This window comes from Eurytemora carolleeae, unplaced genomic scaffold (assembly GCF_000591075.1).
Source record: "Eurytemora carolleeae unplaced genomic scaffold, Eaff_2.0 scaffold169, whole genome shotgun sequence".
NCBI lineage: Eukaryota > Metazoa > Arthropoda > Copepoda > Calanoida > Temoridae > Eurytemora > Eurytemora carolleeae.
This window is the reverse complement of record NW_019396316.1, coordinates 295,842-316,318: the sequence shown is the minus strand read 5'-3', so window position 1 is coordinate 316,318 and position 20,477 is coordinate 295,842. Positions and strand designations below refer to the sequence as shown.

Genomic DNA, 20,477 nt, shown 5'->3' with positions numbered 1-20,477 from the left:
GTACTGCCTCTGGTCTAGACTGGTCGGTACAAGTAAATGCATGAACAATACATATTGTACTAGCTCTGGTCTAGACTGGTTGGTACGAGTAAATGCACGAACAGTACATATTGTACCGGCTCTGGTCTAGACGGGTCGGTACGAGTGAATGCACAAACAATACATATTGTACTAGCTCTGGTCTAGACTGGTCGGTACGAGTAAGTGCATGAACAATACATATTGTACCGGCTCTGGTCTAGACTGGTTGGTACGAGTAAATTCACAAACAATACATATTGTACCGGCTCTGGTCTAGACTGGTCGGTACGAGTGAATGCACGAACAATACATATTGTACCGGCTTTGGTCTAGACTGGTTGGCACGAGTGAATGCACAAACAATACATATTGTACCGGCTCTGGTCTAGACTGGTTGGTACGAGTAAATGCACGAACAATACATATTGTACCAGCTCTGGTCTAGACTGGTTGGTACGAGTAAATGCACGAACAGTACATATTGTACCGGCTCTGGTCTAGACGGGTCGGTACGAGTGAATGCACGAACAATACATATTGTACTATGCTCTGGTCTAGACTGGTCGTTACAAGTGAATGCACGAACAGTACATATTTTACAGGCTCTGGTCTAGACTAGTCGGTACGAGTAAATGCACGAACAGTACATATTGTACCGGCTCTTGTCTAGACTGGTAGGTACAAGTGAATGCACGAACTGTACATATTGTACCGGCTCGGACCATGCAACTGAAAACAATTTTCGACACAGAGAAAATACATTTCTGACATGAGAACAAATGAATATTTTAAGACAACAAATTAAAATACACTTTTTTATTTCATAAGGAGATCAAATTACATACGAGCGCTTTCTACTTAGTTGTAAATATTTTTTTGTGCAACAAATATTTTTTTGTTAATTTTGATGTTAGATAGGCACCCTGTTATCTTTGGCCCATTTCTTCATCACTTTGATTATATTTTCAACTTGAGGGTTTGATGTGTTTCTCAGAATCTGAATGACATCCGCCAAAGCTTGACGATCCTCTCGATCTAAAATAAAAGAATTCGATCCTCTCGATCTAAAATAATAGATTTTATTATCTATGTGCTATAATTGAAATGATTTTTTTCTTCATAAATCGGAGGCTTTTCAAACATTTTTTTGTTAAAGGGACTGTAAGCGAAATTTGAAGCGACCCTCCATGCAAAGAGGACTATGTCAGATTTACAACAGTCTCCTTTAAACATTTGACTTGATCTGTCAAATGCTTTTAGGAAGTGTACTTTCCCAAGTGACAATTTCCCAAGTGGCAACTTCCCAGACGTGCAATAGGGGCCGAGCACTGCGGCTAGGACAGCCTTAGGAAGTTGCCGCTTGGGAAATTGCACATTCGGGAAGTTGCTACTTGGGAAGATGTCCTTGGGAAGTTGCCAATTGGGAAAAATCCTTTGAGAAAGTACAATAACATTCTTTAGCCTTTCAGGATATCGTTATAAATCGGGCCTTGCCATCTTTTCACGAAGAGTCACATTAAATTAGGCTTACAGTCCCTTTTAGTGCCTCAAAAATTATATTTTTCTGAAGGAAACTTTATTCTTTTTAATGTATTAAAGTTTTAATTTTGAAACAACACGAACTGAAGGATTACTCCGGGTTGCCAATTTCAATTTTTCAAATAGATGGAAAATAAAAATAATATTGGTAGCGTCAAATTCAATTTCAAATAGCACACCACTTTAAATTTCCGCGGACAATCGGAGTCATTTCTTTTATACAAGTAAATCAGCGTCACTTTATTATGGAAAAGGTAAAAGCAAATTTTTAAGGTTCCTTATTAAAAATTCAAAACTTTATTTTATTTTCAATAGTTCTTTGGAAAAGGAGGTATATAATAAAAAAAACATGCCAGATTTAGTTCAATCTTATAAATTAAAGGAATTGACTTTTTGCCACAAATTCAAATATTCTAATCCTTACATCTTTGCAACCTGATGGTGTAAACCTTTTATATTTCAAACTTGGACTATTTGATCTAACATAATTTTTACTTTGAAATATCAATAGTGGGTTGCAAAGATATAGGGATTTTAAAAAATCGAGTTAATGACAAAAACTGAATTCCTTTACTTAATTTTGACGTGAAATGGCAGTGGACAAGGGTCTTAGTGACGCAAGGCAAGTATTGGCCCAACCCTATCCTATGCCGGAACTTATAAATTCTGTAAAATTTGCGTTGGAGTCCTGAAAATTTCTCAGGAATTTCCGGAGAAATATTCCTAAGAAATTCTCAGAAATTTTTGGGAGCAAAATTCCTGAAAAATTCTTAGGAATTTTTTGAAACTATGTCTCTTATTCAGTTCCCCATAAAATCCCTTAAATTATGTGACCAGGACTTTCCGGAGAAATATTCCTGAGAAATTCTCAGGAATTTCTTGAGACCATGTCTAAAATGCTTTTCCTCGAAAAATTCGTAAAATGAGGGACCAAGTCCTAAGAATTTCTCAGGAATTGACGGAGAAATTCTGGAAACTCAGTCTCAAAACTATGACCCCCAAAAATCTCTAAAATTGGGGACTAATTCTTGGGAAATTCTCGAGAATTTCCAAGGAATAATTCACAAGAACTTGTTCTCGAGAAATTCCTCGGAAATTCTTAAAAGCAAACCACCGAAACTGGAGAATTTGGGGAAATTCCTCCCTTTTGTTAACTAGGTAGGCTTATTTGATCTACCCCTATACCTAAGTTTGTTGTTTAAGTTTAATAACTAACCTGCAATAATCATCTGAAAAACTCCTACACATGCTCCTCGTTTCCCCTCCCAGTATTCAGGGTTAGGGTCCAACCGTTCAAGCATATCAAAAGCCTTCGAGAAAACAATAGTTATTTCACTCAGTGGACTAGGGTCAATTTTAATTCGTACCGGACCAACCCCTTGTACCGGCATGTACCGGTCTCACTGGTAAGCAGCATGTACCGGCCCTTGTATATTGTATATCCTATGTCTGCCCCGTTTCAACTTTGATGGCGCGGCCAAATTTTTACAGTATCCCATTTGAATTACTCCACTAGCTTAGTTTGTTCGTGTTAAAAAAAACTTTTAAAGAAACCGTAGAGATATGATCATGCTAGAGATATGTATTTCGATCCGCTATACACTCATCAGGGTTTGAACCCCAAAAAGGTGTTTAAAGCTAGAGGTTATTTCAAAAGACTCCATTTTTAAAGCTACATTTTCATTCACAACGTAATCCTAAAAACGACCAGGACAGTCCTTTTAAGTGTGACATTTTCTATATGTTTAATCTACATTTTCAGGGGGTTTTCTAAAATATCCTCACAAATGTTGACCCTACGGTCCCTACCATGGAAAATATAAGCTTACACGATTATTTAAATCGTCTTTAAGGGAGTGACCGGCTATGTAAGGTAGTTGAACTGCGTATGCAGTGTTGTGGAAAACTTCTTTCGGATTCATTTGAGACATATTAAACTTTTTAAAGATCTGTAAACCCTGAGTTTGAGCGCAAATTCAACGTTCAAAACTCCTACTTTGGGGGTGGATACGTTTTCAGAATTAGTTTTTTTTAATTATTAAATAACGACGACATAAAATGAAAAAAGTTCTACAATAAACTACAGAGACTATAGACGTCATGTTGAGAAAATAAGAATTAATCTTTTCATCGAAAATAAGTAACCTTGTTCAATTATTAGGTTCTATTTTCTCATTATTCTGGTTTCTCACTATTCACAAAGATTTTTGCGGATTTTCTAGAATTATTATTGAAAAGACGACATTTGAAGGATTTGAAAAATTCTGCGAATAAATTCAAAGAAAATTAGAAATTCAATATAATAATGAAAACGAAATAATCGATTTTAACATTGATTTATTGACGAATTTCTTTTGAAAAATATGTTCCTAACCATCTAATTAGATTACTGTATAATTTTTACTTTATTTTTCGTTGTCGTTATATAATAATTTAAAAAAACTAATTCTGAAAACGTATCCACCCCCAAAATGGGAGTTTTGAACGTCAAATCTTTTTAACACTGCAAACCGAGCTGTGCACACTCTCACACAAAAATTAAGCAGTATTTTGCCAATTACTCGTTTTACATTTAATCTGGAAGCAAACACAAAGCATTTTTAAACTGCTTATGTCTAGGTCTACAAAAAAGTATAACTGAGTTGGTGACATAAGACCAAGGCGTTTCGACACTTTAAAGCCGAGGATGTCCAAAAATTTGATGTTTCAGAGTTGTCTCTAATATCTCAGTATTATTGATTAACTATTATTTCCTTAGCAGCGTAGTAGAATTGTCCCATTTTATAGCAATCGTTTGCAATCAGCTGTAGGAGGGAAAATGATTCTCCAGAAGTTTCCATTTTCAAGTACAGCTCCCAGGCTAGTCTACCCTTACCTAATCATGGATTTTTCTTTTTAAAGGGACTGAAGACGATATTTCAAGTTACCTTCCATTTATAAAGTGGCATGTCCAATTTACAACGGTACTCTTTAAACCTTTATCTGATTAACAGTGAGGAAAAGTTTTAAATCCATGATTTTATAAATAAACCACAATCAAAAAGGATTAATTTTTCAGAGAGAAAAACTTGGATATTTCGTTCATCCATGATCAGACAAAGGTTTAAAGGGTAAGGTTGTGAATCGCATATGTACTCCTGAAGAATAACTTAACTTGAAATTAGGGTTTTTGAATTTTAAGAATCTCCAAAAAAACGGAAATAATTTCTATTTCAAAATCATATTCTGTGTAAGTTTGTTTTTTTAAAACATGTTGCTGAATTTTCACCTGAATAATAATATTAACCAAGACGTTTTGACTTTTGAACAATCACTTTTTTGCTTTTGTAAGCTTCATAAATTTTAAAGAAATGTTGCACTCCATGTGAAAGCAAACTTTTAGATTAATAAAGGAATTGAGTCTTTCCCACAAAATAAAAATTTCTAATTCTGTTATTATATATACAACCTGATATATTTCAAAATTAGATTATCTGATCTAACGGAATTCCTAGTTATTTGGTTACGAATATATTGGGATTAGAAAATTTGCGTTTGTGGCAAAAACTCAATTCCTTTATGATATTCTTGGGAAGACTCTTGAAAGTAATGAACAGATCAAGGGATTATTAGTAAAAGCGCGAATTTTAATAAACAAAAACAAAAATCTTATATTTTTTTAAAATTACTTATGACTTTTTAAATGTCTGTTTAAAGCATTGTTAATAATATTCAAACTTTTTAGTTTATCAAATTATTAATATTTAAATATTTTAACATATTTACCATTCATAATATAGCAGCGAGCTAACCAAGATAAATATGCGTAATCTTGCTTCAACTTTTCAGAACTAATATTTAGGAATATTTCTTCAGCCTCCTGTTAAAAAAAACAACATTATCTTAATTTTGAAAAAATATATATAACTATTTTGAATGCACTGTTCATCTTAGTGAATAAATAGAATTTATCAAACATGACTGTGAATCAATGTCTATCATTAATTTGCTAAGAGAGAAAAGTTGATAAAAAAAGAAAAACATTGCCACAAAGAGACAAAAAAAATTGGGTCTTAATGACTGTTAACACTTGTGTCAAATAATCTTTTTTTACAGGGGCATACTGAATATCCAAGAATATCCCCGAGAAGGAATTGAGCCTTGCCTCCAACTTAAGTTTCTATCATTGAAACCTGATTGTGAAAACCTAAGATATTTAAAACTGAGACTATTTGATCTCACACAATTCATAGTTTGAAATATCAAAGGTCTTAAACATTGGACTGCATTGATATAGGGATTAGAAAATCAGAACATGTGGCAAAGACTCAATTCCTTTGAATTAAGGACGACTTATCACATTGCCACCTGGTAGTTTCCCACTGCTGCTTTAGCTTGTCCATAGTTGAAGTTAAAAGTATCATCGTTATAATAGTAGGATTTAATGCTGTTTAGATATAGGAGAACGTCATCAAACTGTTTGAGAAGGAAGAAGCAAGCGGCCATGCATTGTCTTCCAGGTATAGTATCACATTCTGAAGCACTGCCTCCAACAAGCTGGAAATATTGCTGAGCAATCTTCAGATGTTCTCGGCTTCCATTTTCTTGTCCAACAGCGGCATTTACCACGCCCTTAAGAATATACTCTTGGGGGACGGTTGGTTCAAGATCTTTTATTAGATTATACGCTTCATTTACATCATCCTGTTTAAGGTAGTAAATCACAAGGTTGAGTCGAGCTTCTGGAATCACATCTACTTGAGGTGGCAGGATCTGTAAGGCTCCTTCCCCTCCTCGGAAAACGACCAAATTGTGTTTAAAAAGATCATGTCCGAAGGTAAATGTTGATGTAGTTTGATCTTGAAGGGTTTTTAGCTCCTGTTCTGCCGCCTTGCCATTGTACAGTCGGAAATGATTGCAGGCCTTCAGGTTAATGGCTATAGCGGAGTCAGGATAGTGCTGTAAATATACGGCCAGCACTTCTTGGGATACATCGTAGTAATCCAGCTTGTAATAACATAATGCAACGTAAACATTCAGGGCCAGATAGTCACGGTTATCCAGCAGAATTCTTTTGTAAATATCAATGGCCTCTTGATAGTGGGACCTTAAATAATGTATGGAGGCCAAGGAAAGCTGATCCTCTATAACGTCCTCCAGCTGTTGATGAAACTGCATCAACTTCTTCTCATCTCCAAACTTATGCGCCAGATGAAACTGTAACCTGGTTCTAAGCCTGGACTTTTCGGCCTTCTCTGCAGCTTTTTCAGAATCTGAATACATACCCAGGTAGAAGTAGCAACAGGCCAAGTTGATCCATACTAACTTATTCGGATTTTTAGAGTGAGTCACTGCTTCGAACTCAAGCATTGCGCGCTTGTAGTCCCCCAGATGAAAGGCGCAGTAGCCTAACCACATATCCACATCCTCTCCACCCTTCCCAGAGGCTCGATTGAACTCAAGTATTGCCATGGCTCCCGTATAGTCCCGTTTCTCAATAAATTCCTCCATTTTGAGAACAGACTTCTTGGCAGAACCTGATTTCCCATCTTTATTAGTGTTTTGTATTGCAGGCTTAGATCGAGATAAAATCATTTTTCTGCAATAAACAGTCCAATCAATTGTAAATTAGATGTTGACTAAATTTCTACAGGGTTACCCACAAAGGATGAGACTTAAGAGACAACTCTAAGCGGAATGTATACTATCTGTTTCCTTATATTTATAATTCCCATACAACTTTAAACGTTTATTCTTTGCCTAATCATTTAATATAAATCGTAAAAATACCGTATTCAAGAAAGAAGACTTAATTTAACCTTAGCTTTGCAAGGTTTAGTTGGTCGTCTTACAGTCTCACCCTTTTTGGGTAATCCAGTATTTTTGTTTGTTTTTGTACATACATATATACATACATACATGCATACATACATAAAACATATATTGGAAAGTAAACAATGAATTATTATGAATGTTAACCATGGAAGACTAGGAATGTTGCCTTTCCCTTAAGTTCTACCTTACAACCAATAATCGCAGTACTAGTAGAGGGGCTTTCCAGGTAGATAGATAGATAGATAGATAGATAGATAGATAAATAGATATATAAATAGATAAATAGATAGATAGATAGATAGATAGATAGATAGATAGATAGATAGATAGATAGATAGATAGATAGATAGATAGATAGATAGATAGATAGATAGATAGATATAAAGACTGTTTAAGTGATTGTCTAAGATTGCCTCTAGGGCGTATGAATGAGTTTATATTAAGCTCCACCCTTTGCTAAATGTCACAATATATCAAGGTTATATATAGGGTTAGACAATGTCGTCACCTAAGCATAGAAAAATAGAATCCGCATATGAAGTCACTTACTATAGAGCCGAGAGTGATGTCATATGCGAATTTTATCTATGCTAAGGAGACGACATTTTCCGTACATTGGAGCGCATAGAGAGTAAGCAACCTTTTATACAACCTTGATACATATACTATATTTATACTATACTGGCTACACTAGTCCAAGGTTATAATGCAAGGAAAGTTATTTCAGAGGTGTACGCATATGTGTAATGTCTCTGGGCAGTAATGTAAACACAAGACGGATGTCGAAGCCTAACATCTTTAACATAAGAAATCAATAAAATATTCTGGTCATAGGAAACTATTATGTGAATTATAAAAATTATCAAATTTAATGCTTTGAACCTCCTCGGATACTAAACGACACTGATGAATCTATTCTTGTTTACAAATTCCGCCCAAACCTATAATAATTTTGACCTTCTACCCTCAACGATAAAGTTGTAAAATGAAAGAAATGACGATATGCAACATTGCAACGGTGGTAGGCGATGTTACGAATATAATGGTGACGACTTTTTACAAAAGTTTTAATTGTTAGCAAGCTATTTTTTGCATTACAAGTGTACAAATAATAAAAGAAAAGCTTTTTAAATTGAAATCTTCTCTTTGTTTCAGTGTTATTTTGTAACCATTCTGTTGAAAAGGCTTGATATAATTAAAATTGAAATCGAAAGTCGTCTTCATCATATTGATATAATCGTCTACCACCGTACATAAATAATCTTTGCAATTTTATTTGATTTTGTTTTTAATTTTGATATCTGATTTAAAATCCGTAGAAATAATATAATTAAATTATTGTTTAAAATAAATAGTTCTAAAAATATATAAATTATACCAAAAAGGAAAAATCTTCATTTAAAGAGTGAAAAATGGTTTTAAAGTTAAGGCCCAATGATTTTTAACCAGGAAGGTACAATTTCATCTTCACCTAAAGTACAAGAAGTGGGTGTATAATGTACCGTTTTGGTTTCATAATATTTATGTGCAACTCAACTTGCTCTAAGTAACTTGAAGTCGTTATGCAGTACTATTGTACTTTTGTGCAGTACTTTAATTAAACCGGAGTTTTTAGTGACAGCAGTACTATTGTACTATTGTACTATTTTATATTTGTACTATTGTACTATCAACTTTCACCTTTAATTTGAGTACATAGAGTCGGTCACACACCAAGTACAAATTAGAATGAACCGAAGTGAATTATTAATTGTAATTTAAATAAAAAATAATTCAATTTCCTTCCGGTGTTATTATTATTATTTATATTACTTAACACGATACAGAAATAATGAATATTTAAACCTTAGAACTACAAATCTATTCTCAATAATAGAATAAGCATCAAAGTTAACCATAATGTGTTTTGCTCTACATGCCTTCAATTATAAACTAAATTATTCACATTTCGAAAAATCGAAAAAAACTCAAGGTATTGCATGAAAAACTAATATCTTGTACGTAATATCATACTACCGTGACCATTTTGGAAATGCAAGTGAGATATTTCTAACTGCAAGTGAGATATTGGTAACTGCAAGTGAGATATTTCTAACTGCAAGTGAGATATTTCTAACTGCAAGTGAGATATTTCTAACTGCAAGTGAGATATTTCTAACTGCAAGTGAGATATTTCTAACTTTTTGTTCGATTTTAATATCGAACTGATAGGATTATTTCTAACAGCTCATCTTATTTATAAATGAATAAATTGATTATTAAAGAACAACTATTGAAAGAATAAAATACAATTTGAATACTATCCTAATCTTTTTAGTACATTTGTTCAAAAAATATCAAAAAGATTTCACAATATATTTGTTTTATAAAAAGTTTTCTGGATAAAAAAATAAACGAGGAAGTTTATTAAAAAAGAACTTAAAATGGTGTGTACTGTGTACTGTGTACTGTGTACTGTGTACTGTGTACTGTGTACTGTGTACTTCATTTTCTGGGAAGAATGTAAACAAAGCTTTGCCCAAGGTTGTTTTGCAAGGAAATTTAATTGCAGTTGCATATACTCTGCGTACATACTGGGCGAAATTTGTAAACTAGAATAGATGCATCAGTGTATACAGGGCAGAATTTGTAAACATGAATAGATGCATCAGTGTTCGTTTAGTATTCTAGGAGGTTAAAAGCATTAAATTTTGATAATTCACAAAATAATTTCCTATACCAGAATATTTCATTGATTTGTTATGTGAAAGATGGATCCCATGTCAGGCTTCAACATCCGTCTTGTGTTTGCATTACCGCCCAGAGACAGTACACAGCGGTACAAAAGATGCGTACACCTATGAAATAACTTTCCTTGCATTATAACCTTGGCTTTGCTGTTTTTACATTTCTCCCAAAAACTGCAATACATTGAATTTGTAAACAAATATACTGTAGTTCCAGGTATATTCCTTGATACAAACAAAGTAGTACTGCTGAGCTCATTTTTTGAATAGATATTAAGAAGCATCTTATGTCATATTTTGTAATAAATCAGATATTATATTTTATATATTATATCATATTTTGTAATAAATCTTACCAACTTTGTAAACATTTTCTGTTAAGAATCAACGTGTTGATGTTATTATCTAAAAATAAAACAACCTACCCTCTCTCTCTAAACAGCTGTATCACTCTGCATTTATAGGGCTCTTCCCTTCGCGCTATTGCAACTTTTAATTGTGGCTCTACCTTGGAGCATCTTCTCTTTGTACAATATAAAACAAAAACAAAAAAGTTCGCTGATTTAATAATATCTTTTCGTGGATTCAAAATCTTTTTAACATAACTAATTAATAAAAACCTTCCCTGGGGTCATGTGAAGTCCCACACAAAATTTGGGCCCGATCGGTTCAGCCGTTTTGACGTTTATTGGATAAAAACGGACAGGCAGACAGACAGACAAACAACCAGAGTATACATTTAGAAAACTTTGATTTGATTTGATTTGATCCAGTCTGTAGTACATTTTATTTGTGTCTTACTTTGATTTGATTTGATTTGATTTGATCCAGTCAGTAGTACATTATATTTATGTCTTACTTTGATTTGATTTGATTTGATCCAGTCCGTAGTACATTATATTTAAGTCTTATTCTTTGCCTCATTCTGCAAATATCCCCGCGTATGAATCCATCGTAGTTGAAGCTGGAAGGTTGAGTTGGACGGATGTGTAAGCCTGAGCTCCGTGTACCCCCTGAGTACAGGGTGCAACTAGGAAGTATCTCTGTAGCACCTTGAGGCTAAAAGTTTATCTCGATTCAATTCTCATTCAGAATCAGTGTTTAAAGAGACTGTATGCGACATGCGTAATCTAATGTAACCCTTCATTTATTAAGTACAATGTCTGATTTGACATGCTATCGTCCCCTATCCTAAAAATGTATTGAAATCTGACCATTTCCTCCGTTTCTCTGCGGCATAATTCCGCAAGTCACTTTAACTTAAGCCAGTAAAACAAGGATATCTCATACAGTCTTGATCAGGTACAAGTTTTAAGGGTCCCGTTGTAAATCAGACAGTGACCTCTTGAAAAACATTCACAATTCCTTTAAGCTGAGAGCTTTGAATGGACAGACTTAATTTTTCAATCGGGTCAAATTATTTGAACTAATTCTTTTTTCTCTCTTTAGTTACATTTTTTTTTGATTAATAAGAAAAAAGCAAAAGTTTATTATATTTATCTTGAAAAGTGTTTGATTTGATAATTTCCTCCATTTTTTGTGAAGCAGAAATCCGTAAGACATTTTACAGAGGCACCTCAATTGGAAAAAGAAATATCATGCATTCTTCATCATTCTTCATCATTCTTCATCATTCTTCATCATTCTTCATCATTCTTCATCATTCTTCATCATTCTTCATCATTCTTCATCATTCTCATCATTCTTCATCATTCTTCATCATTCTTCATCATTCTTCATCATTCTTCATCATTCTTCATCATTCTTCATCATTCTTCATCATTCTTCATCGTTCTTCATCATACAAAGCTTTAAAGGGAGCCGGTGTGAATGATAAATCATACAAATAAGAATTACTTGAAAAATATCAAACTTGAGAATAAAATTATTTTGAAAATGCTCTAGTAAACTTTCAGAATAAATTCAATATTCAATTTTGGAACAATGTGAGAATAGTGTAGGTTAGAGGGATAGGTATTGTGTACATATTTTACAGAAACATCTATTTGGCCCAAATTTTTTGTGGGACCATAACTTCAGGTAAGGTTTATCAATGATGAAAATTTCAAAAATTTGCCTCAAACAAATTTCAATTTTCATTAAATTTGAAAGTCCACGAAATTTCTTTTATAGAATCGGTCAAGCTTTTTTTTGGTTTTGATTTACAATGTATACAACGAGACAAGGTTCACAATTGAAATAGAAGATGGGCGCGAAGCGCTTTAAAAGCCTATTATTACTTATATTAGGACAGCTGGGAACTAAGTTTATCAAAATAACAATGAAAAGTCAAGATTTTCCTGGAATGGCAGAAAGGCCGGTATCGTGAAGTCACAAGAAAAAATTATACGCTTTTAATTTTTCTAAAAAAGGTATCAAAAAGGTATGTATCAAAATCTTTTTGTTAAGTTCTATACTTACTATCACAGGACTGCTGTGTCGTTATTTCAAGTGTAACAACGGTACCAAGTTACAACCTTTAACCGATTAATTATGCATGAGATATTGTCGTTTTTCTTGCTTGTGTAAAGTGTTTATTTCTGACGATTTCCACAATTGTTTCCGAAGCAGAGACATAGGAGGTTAAAAGAAGAATATCAATATCATTCAAAGAGAAGAATTCTTGAAGCTTCAAAGAACACAATGGTGAATCGGACATGCCAGAGAAGTTTGTTACATGACATTATACTAAATGATTTCAGATAAGGATGAAGATGAAATTAATTCTGTTGTTTATATCAATGTTGGCTTGTACTTGTACACAAGCTAGAAGAGAGAAGAATTGTGGGTTAACTTGCTACAGGTGGGTTTATGCACACATTTTCCAGGTTTGTGTACACATTTTCCCGGTTTATGTACAAATTTTCATGGCTTATGTACACATTTTCATGGCTTATGTACACATTTTCCTGGTTTATGTACACATTTTAATGGCTTATGTACACATTTTCCAGGTTTATGTGCACATTTTCCAGGTTTATGTACAAATTTTCGTGGCTTATGTACACATTTTCATGGTTTATGTACACATTTTCATGGCTTATGTACAAATTTTCCCGGTTTATGTACACATTTTCCTGGTTTATCTGCACCTTTTCATGATTTATGTACACATTTTCCAGGTTTCTGTACACATTTTCATGGCCTATGTACACATTTTCATGATTTATGTAAACATTTTCATGGCTTATTTAGACATTTTCATGGCTTATGTACACATTTTCATGGTTTATGTACACATTTTCATGTCTTATGTACACATTTTCCTGGTTTATCTGCACCTTTTCATGATTTATGTACACATTTTACAGGTTTATGTACACATTTTCATGGCTTATGTACATATTTTCATGGCTAATTTACACATTTTCATGGTTTATGTACATATTTTCATGGCTTATGTACAAATTTTCCTGGTTTGTTTACACATTTTCTTGATTTTGTTTAACTTTTTCTGGTTAATGTACAAATTTTCCTGGTTTATGTACACATTTTCCTGGTTTATGTACACATTTTCCAGGTTTATGTACACATTTTCTTTGTTTCTGTCCATATTTTCATGGTTTATGTATGAACATTTTCATGGTTTATGTACACATTTTCATGGTTTATGTACACATTTTCTTGGTTTATCTGCACCTATTCATGATTTATGTACACATTTTTATGGTTTATGTACACATTTTCATGGTTTGTGTACATATTTTCATGGGTTATGTACACATTTTCATGGTTTATGTACACATTTTCATGGTTTATGTACACATTTTCTTGTTTTATCTGCACCACTTCATGATTTACGTACACATTTTCGTGGTTTATGTACACATTTTCCAGGTTTGTGTACACATTTTCCTGGTTTATGTACACATTTTCCAGGTTTATGTACACATTTTCCTGGTTAATGTACACATTTTCATTGTCTATGTTCTGCATAGTTTCTGGTCTAGTACACATTATAGCAAACAAAGAATCTTTTTATTATTATGAACGTTTCCTTAATAGTTATACTCTTAGTTACGATTTGCCCAGTTTTAGGTAACATACATAATAACTATTTTGACTCTCTTTTATGATAACATTGATCTACATAGATCTAATATATAATTATACAGTTTTACGTAACATACATAATAACTATTTTGACTCTCTTTTATAGATAACATTGATCTACATAGATCTAATATACAGTTATACAGTTAGTTCTATATCCTTCATTTTCAATATTTAATGTTGATTTTCAACGTTGAAACCCTTCTGACCTTTTGCGTAAATATTTACAGTTTTGTTGGGTATAAACCCCCATATATGAAGTGTATAGGCAAGCAAAGGTCAAACCAAAGAGTGTTTACTATACTGTACAAATCTAATACATCCGCAGGTTAATAAGGGGGGTTGAACCACGACGTGTATGACCCCTGGCGTTTTTGTAAAATGCATCCATGGTACTCTTTGATAAAATGTGTGACTTTAAAGGGAGTGTTTGCGAAAAATGAAAGGGGTTCTAGGCTGATCGATTCAAAGTGAATAAAAGGGTCCCGCAACAATAATTTGGAAAAAGTTTACCAAACCAAATAATAGCGTTTGGCCCGACTAGTCGTCTTTATTCTGGTTGTTCCACTTTAGTATGCATTTACTTTGGATTCAATTGCTACTCATTTTACCTCTATTTATCTATCTATCTATCTATCTATCTATCCTACTTATAGACGCTATATAGTTTCAAGTTAACTATAGTAGCAATCGAATCCCAATTTAATTCGGATTAAGCCTAAACCCATTTCATTCCGCAAGTTTAATACAGTGTTTGATACAGGGTTACCCACAAAGGATGCGACTTTAAAGACGACCTGCAACTCTTTAAAGACGACCTGCAACTCTTTAAATCTGACTATTCCAAGGTTAAATTAAGTCTTCTACCTTGAAGACAATCTGATAATGGCGTATTCAATGATTAGAAAAAGAAAGAAATAAGATTTACGGTTGCAGAAAATAATAAATATAAGGAAACTGCAGAAAGTATAAATTCTGTAAAATCTTCTCTGAAGTCTCATTCTTAGTGGGTAACCCTGTATATTTGCCATACGATTAGTCTCTAGATCGTAATAAATATAACCCCAAAAAGGTAACTGTTTTTTGCTTTTAACAAAATCTTTACTCTAGGAAAAAAGCATTTTCAAAACAACAACGAAAATGACCGGTTCATATTTTCTAAAAAATGTGCAGATTGAATAAAAGAAGATTTACTAATATTGAAAAAACTTAGATTTCTTTTGAGACCCTTTTGCTGTTTCATAAAGATATATTGTCGAAGATATAATTTAAAAAATGTTTTATTTAATTGTGGATATTTCCATCAGATGGGGTAAATGCATGGGTCAGCTCGATGGAACAAACAGACCTGGACAGCTGGGTAAGTTGTGTGGAAATAATGGCCAACTTATTAAATGATATTGAAATGGGTCTGTAATACACTGCTCATTTGCTGTGTTTCATGTTCATTCATTCATAATCATAACTTGACTAAACAGTCACAGTTTCACAGTTTTATAGTATTCACTGTGCATTCATTCATAATCATAACTTGACTAAACAGTCACAGTTTCACAGTTTTATAGAATTCACTGTGCATTCATCGTAACAGGTCTTTTTTGTCTAGGTGAACTTCTCACTTTGAAAAATTTGTTTCTTTATGTTTATCAAAATAATAGATACTTTTCAAATTGATAAAGGATAAGAATTTGTTCAGGATAAGAATTTGTTTTGCGTTGTGCCTTAAAAAAGCCTCCTCACATATGTCAAAATATTGAAAAACAAATTATCTTAACTGAAGACACCTAATCTCTGGCGTAAAACAGCAAATGTTATTTATCAATACTTTTGTCTTTAATTTATATCTATTTTTATTATATATATATATTTCAGTTTTTAACTTCACATTTTTATTAAAAAAAAGAATTATACTAAACATAATGTTTCACGTCTATCATGACGATCCTCAGTAGTTACAATTCTTTGAACACCCATATATATATGTTTAAGAAAATAAGTATTCAAAACATGATTTGAAGTTTTATTGTATCAACATTATGTTTCATGCTAGGTATTCTTTAGGACACTATATATACATATATGTACAATCAAGGTTGTAATTCAAGGAAAGTTAATTGCAGTTGCGTATACTCGGCGTACATATTGAAACCAGTTCTCTCTGGGCGGAATTTGTTTTGTAGTAAACAAGAATAGATGCATCAGTTTTCGTTTAGTATTCGAGGAGGTTAAAAGCATTAAATTTTGATAATTTTAATAATTCACATAATAGTTTCCTATGACCAGAATATTTATTGATTTTTTATGTGAAAGATGGATACCATGTCAGGCTTCGACATCCGTCTTGTGTTTACATTACCGCCCAGAGACAGTACACTGCAGTACAAAAGATGCGTACGCCTCTGAAATAACTTTCCTTGCATTATAACCTTCTGTACAATAATGTTTACTAGGAGATACTGGTATTATCGTACTCAATACATGCTCACCAATCGAGAAAGGGTAATCTCTAATAATTTTTTATTTCTTGCATACGGTGAGAACCAAAAACTCTGGAAAAGGAAGACGACATTAAATCAATGCTTAAGTGTATTTGATGTTCCTATAAAACAAATAGTTCTACTTGTAACTTATGAATTCACTTATTAAGTGCAATGGGCCCATGTTTATACTACACATTTGCTGTATCTCATGACTATGTAAATTCATAACTTGAATTTAAAAGTCGTCTTCCATACCAGAGTTTTCTGATACGAATGATAATATATATGCTCTAGTATATATATTATCTTTGTATGGTACTCACTGCACTTGGTGGTGACGATTTCTCTTACAATGTTCCTCATTGTTTAAATTGATGTAACGCGAATAATTCGATTTTGTGTTCATTGAATTTGGATAAATTTTGGCCAAATATTGCTCGTCTTTTAAGTCAAGATGCTGTTGAGTGATTTGATTGATTTAAGGATAAAAATTGAAATTTATTGTAAAATTTTCAACAAAGAGTCGGTATAGTTTGTCAGCAATCCCTTTAAGAAATAAATGATTTATTGCAGCTGTGACTGTTTAACCTTCCTCGAAGCTGAAAAGACAACAACAACAACAACAACAACAACAACAACAGCTGCCCCTGCTTCAGCTTATGGATCCTCTAGGTTAGCAGCTAACAACAACAGCAACAAACTCAACAACAACAACAAAAATTTAATTTCAACTTTTTTCGTCCATTTTCATGCACTGGTTTGGCCAAAATTCAAATTTATTATTGATCGCTCAGAAATCAACTACCCTGGGTTTCCCACAAATTAAGTTTAAGGACAATGCATAGAATTAGAATCTGAAAGGTATACTACAGTGAAACCCTTAATAACGAATACATCGGAAGAATTTATCAAATGTCGTCTTGGCAATTTTTCAATGAGTTTTATACTATATTACGTAAATTTCAGTATTTGCGAAAATAAATAAATAGCCATGAAAATGCGGGAACAGTTTTAAAGAGTTCCATATAATCATTTAATTAAAAATCTAAATATCTGCAACATTCCATTATCAGAAAGTGAAGAATACGACATTTGATGAATTCTTTCGATGTATTCGTTATTAAGGGTTTCACTGTAGGATTTCTGACATACAATGCAGGATTAACAACATAGGATGAGGCTTCAGAGACGACCTTGTCAATTCCTTTAAAAAAAATCATGAAATAAGCCATTCAAATCGTCTTTACGGTTAAATCCTTTGTGAAAATAAAAAATATGTTTAAAAACTAGGAAAACCAGGAATGGATTATTTGGAAAAATTTTAACTTTTTTAGGAGTGGACTTTCCCGAGTTCGAAACCATCTTAGGGTGCCAAGAAAACTGGATCAAGATCTTTACAAGGTTAATTTTAGACTCATTGAGTAGAAACCAGAAACCAGGAAGTCGTCTTCTTTTTCTCATTTTTCAATTAAATGCACGGAATATTTTTTGACTAATTTATTTCTATAAATGTGCCAAAAATTAAGGAAATAAAGAACTTTGACCTTTATTTCCAAAACTACCAATGTATTAAGATTAACATTATTAATCACAAAAAAGTTTTGACCTCTAAACCGTCTAGAAATAAAATTAATTAGAAAACTTGAAAAATCCAAAGTGACAATTCTGAAAATAAAGAAAGAAGCAAGCCTACGATCTGTCCAAACACAGACCCAATTCACTTAATAAGTGATTTAATAATTTACTAGTAATACTGCTTGTATTGTACCAACACCATGTGCACTTCCGTATTGTTTTAATGTCGTCTTCCTATTCTACAGTTTACTGATTATGACTCTAAAGGTTTTATATTAATTTTTAAATTTCAGGAAATTGAAGAGAAGGCATCTATTGTTCAAACTAGAGAAGTGAGTTCTTTGAAACCAACCCGTCAAACCTATAGACAGAGAACTGGAATTAGAAGCAGCTTTGGACGCTCTTCCAGTTCTGGAAACAGCTACACCAGCTCTGCAAGCAGCTCCACCAGCTCTGAGAGCAGCCCTGTTAGCTCAGTGAGCTATAGTACGTCTAGCTCTTCAAGTAATAGTTCATCCTACTCTACTAGCAGGTAGTGTTGTTATTCAGTTTTTTAATTTAGTAAAATTTCCAAGATTTGAAAACTGTATTCTGCTAAACTTTGCTTTTATTAAACTTGGCAATATCTTTAATTAAACTTGGCAATATATTTCATTAAACTTGGCAATATATTTCATTAAACTTGGCAATATATTTCATTAAACTTGGCAATATATTTCATTAAACTTGGCAATATATTTTATTAAACTTGGCAATATATTTTATTAAACTTGGCAATATATTTTATTAAATTTGGCAATATATTTCTCCCTGAAAAGATTGAAAAAACGATACAAAAAATGTTTAAACGCGTTCGTTTCTGCATCGTTTTTTGTTGTTTGATGGCTTTTGGGTCGTTTGGGTCTTCTTTAATAGACAAAATTCGAAATAATGTAAAAAATGTAAATGTTTAGAATAAACAAAGTTGAAAACATTTTCTTACACTTTGTCTAATTTCATCCATGAAAGAAAATATATTTTAAAAAAATGAATGAACTGAATGCACAATGCACATGCAATTAATTTCTATTGGCCAATTATGGATTACGTATGATATTGTTCTCTAGAAGAACCCCCCCCCCCCCACCATATATTTCGTTTTCGTGACTAATACTGAACTAATACATATTTAATTTTTAAATTCCAAAGACTGTTTCTCAAAAATTTCAAAGTTCAGAAAAGGTTATTGTGTATTTCTGAAAAGGCCTTATAGTTTTTAAACATAATTTGCTAAATTTTCGGAGGGTAGCAAAATTGATAAAAGTGATAATTTTTTGCAACCCCTCTGAAGTAATAATATTCTCGTAGGAAGTCGAACAGAAATGGAGATGAAAGCTCTACCCCGAGTATTCCTGCGACAACGAGTAAATCAGCCAGAATATCTGCAGCCCGCAGAAACTTGTTCAATAGTGAGAGAAGACGATCTCTCAGATTTAAACATTAAACAGATTTTGAGAAAGAAAATATTCACCAAATATAAATTCAATTCGAGGATAAAACTTTTATATTCAAAGGGACATGTATGCGTAATTTTAAGTGACCCTCTATGCAATGATTGCAGTGTCCGATTTACAACGGTACCCCTTGAAACCTTTGGTCTGTTCAGCAATAAAAAATGTATTTTTGAGTAAACAAAATAATTTTTCAGTAACAAGCTTTAACTTGCTTTGTTTGTCTAAACAGATTGAATTTCATGTTTTTATTTCAAATTCTTTACTCCAACATTTGACATTTTGGTTAAATCAATTGTATTTTAATAATACACACATTGAGAATTCTGAAATCGTTGAAATTTGTTTGTTTTTTTATTATTAATATTTTGTATAAACTGTTATATTTATATTTATATTCACGTATTAAAGTTTGAATAAATAATATGATTATATATAACCCAAGAATATATATTATTGATTACAGTTAATAAAGTTGTTATAAGTGCAGAAATCAAAAAGTTTTATGTACAGGTTATGTACATGTTATGTACAGGAGGTTAGATTTATGTGACATTACTGGTATGACTTTGTGTCCTTGAAGCTAATTTTTTCAGATTTTTCATATAAAAAATTCATAACTTTCTTTTCCTTCTAAATAGCTCTTAATAAAAGGTAATTATGGTTGAAAATGGCGGGATGGTGGGAGACGGAGACCCCCCCTCCCCCGGTTAATAGACGGCTCTTTTGAAACACCGCCTTCTTAAGGTTAAAACATAAAAGATATGGAAAGCATAAAC

General features: G+C 32.7%; 2 protein-coding genes across 2 annotated transcripts; one reads left to right on the top strand and one right to left on the bottom strand.

Annotated features, from left to right (window-relative positions):
• Positions 1–822: 822 nt before the first annotated feature.
• Positions 823–7,134, bottom strand: LOC111700773 (intraflagellar transport protein 56). The gene is made up of 5 exons (XM_023471811.1): positions 5,908–7,134; positions 5,326–5,419; positions 4,314–4,435; positions 2,777–2,870; positions 823–1,056 (listed from the first exon to the last, which is right to left on the bottom strand). The coding sequence occupies exons 1-5, from the start codon at positions 7,132–7,134 to the stop codon at positions 932–934; spliced, it is 1,662 nt and encodes a 553-aa protein (XP_023327579.1). The 3' UTR covers positions 823–931.
• Positions 7,135–12,784: 5,650 nt separating this feature from the next.
• LOC111700796 (uncharacterized protein DDB_G0271670) lies at positions 12,785–19,702 on the top strand. The gene is made up of 7 exons (XM_023471839.1): positions 12,785–12,903; positions 15,461–15,513; positions 16,604–16,652; positions 17,207–17,305; positions 17,968–18,034; positions 18,502–18,740; positions 19,556–19,702. Exons 1-7 carry the CDS (start codon positions 12,809–12,811, stop codon positions 19,689–19,691), a joined length of 738 nt encoding a protein of 245 aa, XP_023327607.1. The 5' UTR covers positions 12,785–12,808; the 3' UTR covers positions 19,692–19,702.
• The last annotated feature ends 775 nt before the right edge of the window (positions 19,703–20,477 follow it).